This window comes from Eleginops maclovinus, chromosome 1, assembly GCF_036324505.1.
Source record: "Eleginops maclovinus isolate JMC-PN-2008 ecotype Puerto Natales chromosome 1, JC_Emac_rtc_rv5, whole genome shotgun sequence".
NCBI classification, from domain to species: Eukaryota; Metazoa; Chordata; class Actinopteri; order Perciformes; family Eleginopidae; genus Eleginops; species Eleginops maclovinus.
Genome location: NC_086349.1, coordinates 11386849 through 11394926, shown reverse-complemented (window position 1 = coordinate 11394926; position 8078 = coordinate 11386849). Strand labels below are relative to the sequence as shown.

The following is an 8078-nucleotide window of genomic DNA, read 5'->3' as shown; positions in this document are numbered from 1 at the left end:
ATCAAAACAAATATGGTATTTATTTATATTATAGTGTACGCTTTGGCTTGTGTTCCTTTACAGCCCATAGGCGGAAGCCTTCGATCAGTAGTTCATCCTTATCCGGGCTCTACTACCCAGTCTGCGTTCAGCTTGAATCCTCGCGGAAGTACTGACGTGTTCACACCAGTTTGCACGAGAAGTGGCTAGTTTAGCTAGCTGAGAGCCGGGTAGTGACACAGCGGCCGATTCAGGTGAGAAATAACTGTCATTGTATATTTTAACTTCAATTAAAAACACAGTTAAGAAGATCACACATGTATTCAAACTTAGAAAACATATTTCAAAACGAGTCTGCCATTAAGTGAATGTGGTTACTAAGGAACGGTTTGGTTTCTAACTGAGCTAGCTGCTAGCTGTGGAGAAATGGCAACGTAGTGCCGTATCTCCGGAAGTGAGCTGTCAGTTTATCATACTCCTTACTGGTACTTGTAGTTCAACGTATTCCTGATGAACGTAAATTCCAATGAAAATATATCATGGCGAACTACATTTTATTTTGACAGGTTATAATAGCTGCTACGCTGGAATTGTGGGAAATGTTGTTGCATACGTGCTTTTAACGGGCCAATAGGGGTGAACTGTGTGCTATACAAAAACTACATAACCCATAAAAGCAGTCATTTTGGCCAAAGGGCAATGCATATTTTAGATGGCTAGTTAGCCATTTCTAGGTTTAATTTGCAAGCTAACGCGAGTGACTTTAAAATATTATCACTGAAGAAACGTTGTTAGGTTAGTGAATGATTTGCTTGTATCGTACCCACGTCATACTTTCCCCAAAGAGCGTGTTGTGATAAATATGACTTGTTTGTTAGCAGACTTCAAAAAGCCTGTAAGCTAGTTATGCAGCTAATGTTAGCCACAACCACGAACAGCTGTACACGGTTTTGTCTTTTTAAGATAATGTTGCATGTGAAAATTAGTAATTAAACGGCCTTTTAACCGATACGTCAACACAATACAAGTTGGGAATCAAATATCTGAAACGTAAACCCAAGCTACAAATGTTAAATGGTGCAACCGGCTAACGTTACAGACATTTCATGATCCACTCGTTACGATGCGAATTTATCTGGGAAAAGTCCAAATCCAAAGTAGCCAAAAGATGACGCCAATTGATAGATTTAGATTGTTTTAATCGTTACGTTGCTTATTTTCATTTATCGGAGCGATTAATTGTTTTAGTTTTTTCTGTAGGCTATTTCCGTAATCTACATAGATATCATTCTGACCTCTCGCACTCATCATGTCAACCTGTCAGAAAGCTGCCCAGCTGGATTTACTTCATCTCACTTAGAAGAGTAAACAACAACTACAGAGATTATATTCTGTACAGTTCCAAAAAGCTGGGCACTGATTTATGTGGGGGCAAGTCTTACTGTATAGGTTGTTTGCCAGTTCAGTCAAAAAGCAGGCAAAAAGTGGAGTTAGAATTTAGAAAACACATACTGTACCGGTGTGTATAGAAAGAAATATCCATTTCCTCTTCTACAGGTTCATGTTTTCTTTGGCGTACGTCTATCACAGTAGACATCATTGCAGTAGATATTTATACACACCTCATTTTGTTAACTTTAAGATGTTATTGACCTTTAACTGACACAATCCCATTCATATTTCCAGGCGATTGTGATTTCAAGTTTCAGTGACTTAAAGTCCTAGCAGTATTTCATGATTATAATTCTATCAGTTTTATTCATTTTAGAAGCACTGCATTTTGTTTCAGACGTTACAGTTTGCGAAGGTGTCTTGTTCAAGTGGTATCCCAAATTCAGGGTAATAAGGTACTTCAAAAACTTACATTGCATGTATTTAGTGATAAGATGTCAAACAGTACTTAAAAAGACAGTAATCAATCATTTAAATACATTTTAAAGTGTCTTTCTCCTTAAAAACATTTTTTTAAAATGGCTTCGGCTTGAACCGTCCCTCTTTCTGCCTTACTAACCTGGCTTTAAAAATCTGCATAAGTGTGGAAAATGCTAGATTTGTTCACACAATATATTGGAATCACACACTTCATCTTAAGTCTGTTTCTGTAAGATGTGCCTAATTTCATGCACCACTAATCAAAATGTGTGTTTCCTCTTCACTGTCAGAATGTCAGAAGGGGACAGTGTTGGGGAGTCAATCCATGGGAAAACGTCTGTAGTCGCTGCCTTTTTCACACGGGTTGGACAGGTATGTATCTATTGCAAAGATCACATGGATTTAAAATAACAATGGATTGCATCATTTGACGCTCCTACCTTAACACTGGATGGCATATGTTTCAAGCAACCAGTCTACTAATGCTACAGAACTTTATGTATACAGATTTTCTGCTTAAATACTGAGCAGGTTTCATGAAACTGGTGTCACCGCTCCTTTTCTATGTAAAAATAACCACTCTCAGTAGTAGTCCTTAAGGTTCCAACTCAGCTATGGTATCAGTGCTTAAACTTTATCAATGAATTGTGATTGTAAGTGGGAGGTTGGACTTTGATTTGTCTAACTGTATTGGTCTGTCAGTAAGAGTAATTCATGCATTTAGGGGATCATTGAATTATAATACAAATGAAATATATATGTATTTTAAATCATGACTACTATTGCCCTGCTTTATACTAACTGAGTGGATATATGTGTGTGTGTGTGTGTGTGTGTGTGTGTGTGTGTGTGTATATATATACACACACACACAGCCGTGGGAAAAATTAAGAGACAAGTTCAGAATGATCATTTTCTCTTGTTTTATTATTTATAGGAATGTCTTTGAGGTCATGTTTATATACATACACAGAATTTCTTGGTTAATAACGTGAAAGTGAAAATAACTTCAGAGGTTTCAGGTCATCTATCTAAGGTTTTATGTTGTTAAATAACTTGTTCATTAACTATATTCTCTACCTCTGCTCGCCACATTTTGTTTACTTTCTGTCATTTCTGTAACAGGTCTATCAATCATGGCTAGACAAGTCAACGCCATTCTACGCAGTGCGATGGGCAGCCACTCTACTACTTACTGCTATCTACATGATCAGAGTGTACATACTACAGGTACTCCTTCATGTTAGATTTTTGTAATAAACTATTTTGTTATGTGCTGAGGGAATTCGACAGATGTAAGCCAGCCTTTAGAGCTCTAAAGAGTTGTAAGAAAAGCAAAACTGTTACTAACACAGTGACGCACACTCGCCCTGCAATTGAAGTGTTCATTTGCCTCTACTAGTAGTTATTAAACTTGTGCTGTTGTTTTACGGTATTGTGTCATGTAAGGATCACTGTTTATGGATGATTTAGAGCAATGGTGGAAAGATTGGGAGTTGATTGTACATAATTGTTTTTCACACCTACAGTGGCATGATGTTTCCACCCCCATGCTTCACAGTACGTATGGTGTTCTTTGGATGCAACTCTGCATTCTTTCTCCTCCAAACACGACGAGTTGAGTTTTTACCAAAAAGTTCTATTTTGGTTTCATCTGACCATATGACATTCTCCCAATCCTCTTCTGGATCATCCAAATGCCCTCTAGCAAACTTCAGACAGGCCTGGACATGTACTGGCTTAAGCAGGGGGACACGTCTGGAACTGCAGGATTTAAGTCCCTGGCGGCGTAGTGTGTTACTGATGGTAGCCTCTGTTACTTTGGTCCCAGCTCTCTGCAGGTCATTCACTAGGTCCCCCTGTGTGGTTCTGGCATTTTTGCTCACCGTTCTTGTGATCATTTTGACCCCACGGGGTGAGATCTTGCGTGGAGCCCCAGATCGAGGGAGATTAGCAGTGGTCTTGTATGTCTTCCATTTTCTACTAATTGCTCCCACAGTTGATTTCTTCACACCAAGCTGCTTACCTATTGCAGATTCAGTTTTCCCAGCCTGGTGCAGGTCTACAATTTTGTCTCTGGTTTCCTATGACAGCTCTTTGGTCTTGGCCATAGTGGAGTTTGGAGTATGACTGTTTGAGGTTGTGGACAGGTGTCTTTTATACTGATAGCCTCTTAAAGAAGAAGTTACAGGTCTGTGAGAGCCAGAAATCTTGCTTGTTTGTAGGTGACCAAATACTTATTTTACCGAGGAATTTACCAATTAATTCATTAAAAATCCTACAATGTGATTTCCTGGATTTTTTTTTCTCATTCTGTCTCTCATAGTTGAGGTATACCTATGATACAAATTACAGGCCTCTCTCATCTTTTTAAATGGGAGAACTTGCACAATTGGTGGCTGACTAAATACTTTTTGGCCCCACTGTATATAATGCATGATATCTGTCTTTTGCCTTCTTGTTCTGTTTCGTTGCGATTGTTCATCATTTGTGTAAGAAATATTCACTAACAAAGCTGCACAGACAGCCTTTTAATGTGGTGTGATGTTCCTTGTGTTTCAGGGTTGGTATATAGTAACATATGCTTTGGGAATCTACCATCTCAACCTGTTCATTGCTTTTCTATCGCCAAAAGTGGATCCTTCAATGCTTGACGAAGGTACGTTGACGAAATGAAAACTTTTCATTTCAGTCTCTTTTTTTTGTATGTGGGAATGTTGCCAGTAAGAAATCCACTATCTATTTATATATACCTTTTTTAAGGTAAATGTATGCCATGTTCCCTTTTTTCCTGCAGATGAGGGCCCATCCCTTCCCACCAAGCAGAACGAGGAGTTCCGCCCTTTCATCAGGCGGTTGCCTGAATTCAAATTCTGGTGAGTCCAGCTCATCGCGTTGCCATTTATAATTCTCATCCACATCGAGATTTCCATGGTATTCTTTAGAGTGACCTGTGTGGTCAATGGTTAAGCCATGCAGAGCTCATTTTTAGAAGAAGTCGAATTTTTGCATTAACCAAACACGCAGAATTCAATGAAGCTGCATGTATTTGCATGTAACCGTATGATGTGATCTTGCAGCCTCTTTTCAACTTAATCTCTATTTCATTCTTGTCTTTCATTGATCGTGTCTTTAGCATGAATGTCTCCTAAAGAGACATTACACATAGAAACATATTAGACCCTTGTACGCCTTGAAACACTTTCACCGTGACAGTAAATGTCAGAAAGGAGTTGAAGTTACAGCAATTATAAAAATGGTACTAATTGAGAATGAATCAGCATTTCGCTGTGTTTGGATCAACACTTTGAGTTATGCCTTTCACGCAATTTGTTTATGCAAAGTATTGTGCTATTGTGTGCATAAGCAGGAAGAGGAAAAGGTGTGTTTTGCATCCCTCATGCAGTTTGCATTTGCGTATTTTATGAAAAGAAAGTTGTTGGTTCCTCTTTCCATGTTATGGCCGTGTGGTTTTTAAAATGTTATGTAACTGAAATGGTAAATTCATGAATTCAGCATTTGTCGCCGCAACAACTGCACTTGAGAAAAAACAATGCATTAGAGTACACAGGTATTAAGTTTAGCCTACAACCTTTTTGTTTATTGATGAGAGTTTGTCAAATATGTTTCCACTCATCCTCCGTATTTCCTGTTATGAATTCATAAATCCCTTCCTAACATTACAGATACTTTAACATCACACATTCAGGAAACGATTCAATTGTGGAGTCCTCACTAATTTGGTTATACTTTTCTTAACTGTTACTTTCCTTGGCAGGCATTCGGCGACAAAAGGCATCGTCATCGCCATGATTTGCACATTTTTTGAAGCCTTCAATGTGCCAGTGTTCTGGCCTATACTTGTTATGTACTTCATCATGCTCTTCTGCATCACCATGAAGAGGCAGATCAAGGTAAACACATTAACTGACGTATACAGACACTGCCTACATTGACACTGTTCTAGAGTCACAGTGAACATTGCAGTTTAACCAAGCTGTGTTATTTGGGTAATGCAGATAATATGTTATACCTCTTTAGATAAGTTGATCGAGAATGTTTGAAAATCTAGAATTACCTGTTAATTCTCTTCCATTTCTTCCCCACTCTCTCTAGCATATGGTCAAGTACAGATACCTACCCTTCACACACGGGAAGAGGACATACAAAGGCAAGGACGAGACAGGGAAAACTTTTGCTAGTTAAAACCTTCCCACATACCCCTCCTCTCCCCCTGATTTTAAATTAATTGGTCACAGCCAGTGGGAAATGACAAAGAGTTGTTAGAGATTTCTTCTCTTTTTTTTGTGAGCGGGACATTAACATGGAAAAATAACACACAGTACACGTTTTCATATGAGCAGCATGGCTCGAGTTAGCCTTTTGTCTATTGAGGGGTAGAATTTTTTTTTTTTAGGATAGGCCTGCATTTGTTCAGTAGTTGGTGAGACTCAGTACTGCCTATTGCCTTTGAAACCCCATGGGGTAAGTATAAAGTCACCAAGAAGGAACCACACTGAAAAAAGTTGCAGTGAAATGAATGATTCTTCTTTGTTTTTGTTATTATTTTTTCAATAATAATGATTCCAGTACATCTCCTTATCACAAGTGAAATAAATCTGCCAACTTTTGATTAATATATTGGTACCTTCTTATTTGTAACAAGTTATATATTGAAAGTCATTAGAGTTAGAAAGATAACATGAGTGTGTGAGGAATCTGAAGTAAAAGCTATGGTCTTCAAGTTGAATATCTTCATCTATTGTTATAAAAGTGTGCGACTGCTCTGACCCACAAGTGTCTTCACCAGTTGTCCTCTGTACCCATACAGACACTTTGGAGAAATTAGTCCTACTACGCTTGAATATGCGTTCATGATAAGGCAAAAAAGCACCTATTCTTATTGATCTCTTGAACAATTTCACAAATAATCTTGCATTTTTCTATCTTGAATTGGCAACAATTCTTTGTATTACCTGATTCTCACATAGCCAGTAGAGCTAATGTCGAAATGGATGATTAACAGGGACTCAAATCTTCAGCCACCCACGTCATTGAATGCAAAATTCAAAGCGAATGTCACTAGTCCCAACCCGTTTAGCCTCCTGTAGCCTGTAGCCTACCTTAAATGAGTTCTGTCTACTTTATCTCCGCTGTAGAGTTTAACAGATTTCACACTGTCGTTGAGCTCCTCTATGGATCATTGTGTATTTATCTTGAAATGGCAAGTCATTCTCAGTCAGATCTTAACACCAATGTGCATAGTTACTCAAAATATACACATTTCTTCTTAGTGCACAACCAGTATTGAAGTCTATTCCCTAACAAGGATTAATCTAAGATAATAGTCAAAGCAGTTACATGTTTATCCCAATGCCCCTTTTCTTTGAAACATTTATCTGGGTATCAAGGTAAATTCAATTTATGTGGACTAGCTGTTGTAGTACTTTTATGATCTGTGTTTACTTTAAAACAAATGTGGTAAATGTAGTCATTCCAAGCAAACGTTTGTTCTCTTTCTTTTGCAGAGGAAACATAAGAAAACAGAGAGCTTTTATTATAACAAATGGATGAAGTGGGTGGTGATCACACTTTTTTTTTTTCTATAAATCTGTTGGTTTTCTTTTTCTCCATTTTTCTTCTGACTGCTGGGGATTATCTGTCATTATTAAACTTTGATCAGAACTGTAGTACGGGATCAAAACATTTGTGTGTAAAAAGTCTGTGTTTCAAAGGGTTGTCTGGAGGATTTGTGTATATATATATATTTTAAAATATGAAATTTCTTTGAGATTATTTTTATTTTCGTTTTTCTTCCAACCACCATACTGTTTCCAAATGTTTAAATCCATTCAAGTTGAAATTGATAAAGCAGAACTGGTTACGTGGGTTCTAGATTTGATGAATTAAATATGTTTCTCATGGATTGCATGTTATTGTTTTCTTGTGCTACAGTTATAAACAAAAACTTGATTTTAATAACTTAAGTGTAATTTTTTTCACTCCAAATGCTATTAAAGAGGCTGTGTCCCTTCAAACCTCATAGTTGTCTCTGCCTTATATGTTGTAGATGTTAATGGAGCAGAGGTAAAGGAAAAACATCGCTTTTAATCTGGGTGTCTATTTCCAATTTATTAACATCCGTCACTCCAAACATCTCTAGATTGGAGATAAGTAATAAAAAAAGATGAAAGAGTGCAACAGCTATATGAAGGCCAATTATCTTC

The 8078-nt window shown here is 37.5% G+C and overlaps 1 protein-coding gene across 4 annotated transcripts; it reads left to right on the top strand.

The window, feature by feature from the left end:
• Nucleotides 1–79: 79 nt before the first annotated feature.
• Nucleotides 80–7894, top strand: rer1 (retention in endoplasmic reticulum sorting receptor 1). Of its 4 annotated transcripts, none has more exons than XM_063882373.1 (8): nt 80–233; nt 2142–2223; nt 2977–3081; nt 4414–4510; nt 4649–4727; nt 5630–5765; nt 5968–6022; nt 7380–7894. In XM_063882373.1, the coding sequence occupies exons 2-8, from the start codon at nt 2143–2145 to the stop codon at nt 7388–7390; spliced, it is 564 nt and encodes a 187-aa protein (XP_063738443.1). In that variant the 5' UTR covers nt 80–233; nt 2142; the 3' UTR covers nt 7391–7894. The 4 variants fall into 4 exon arrangements, with proteins under 4 accessions (XP_063738443.1, XP_063738420.1, XP_063738426.1 ...); XM_063882356.1 differs by adding an exon at nt 1769–1826 and having other exon boundaries at nt 137–233; nt 5968–7894; XM_063882350.1 differs by having other exon boundaries at nt 5968–7894.
• Nucleotides 7895–8078: the final 184 nt, after the last annotated feature.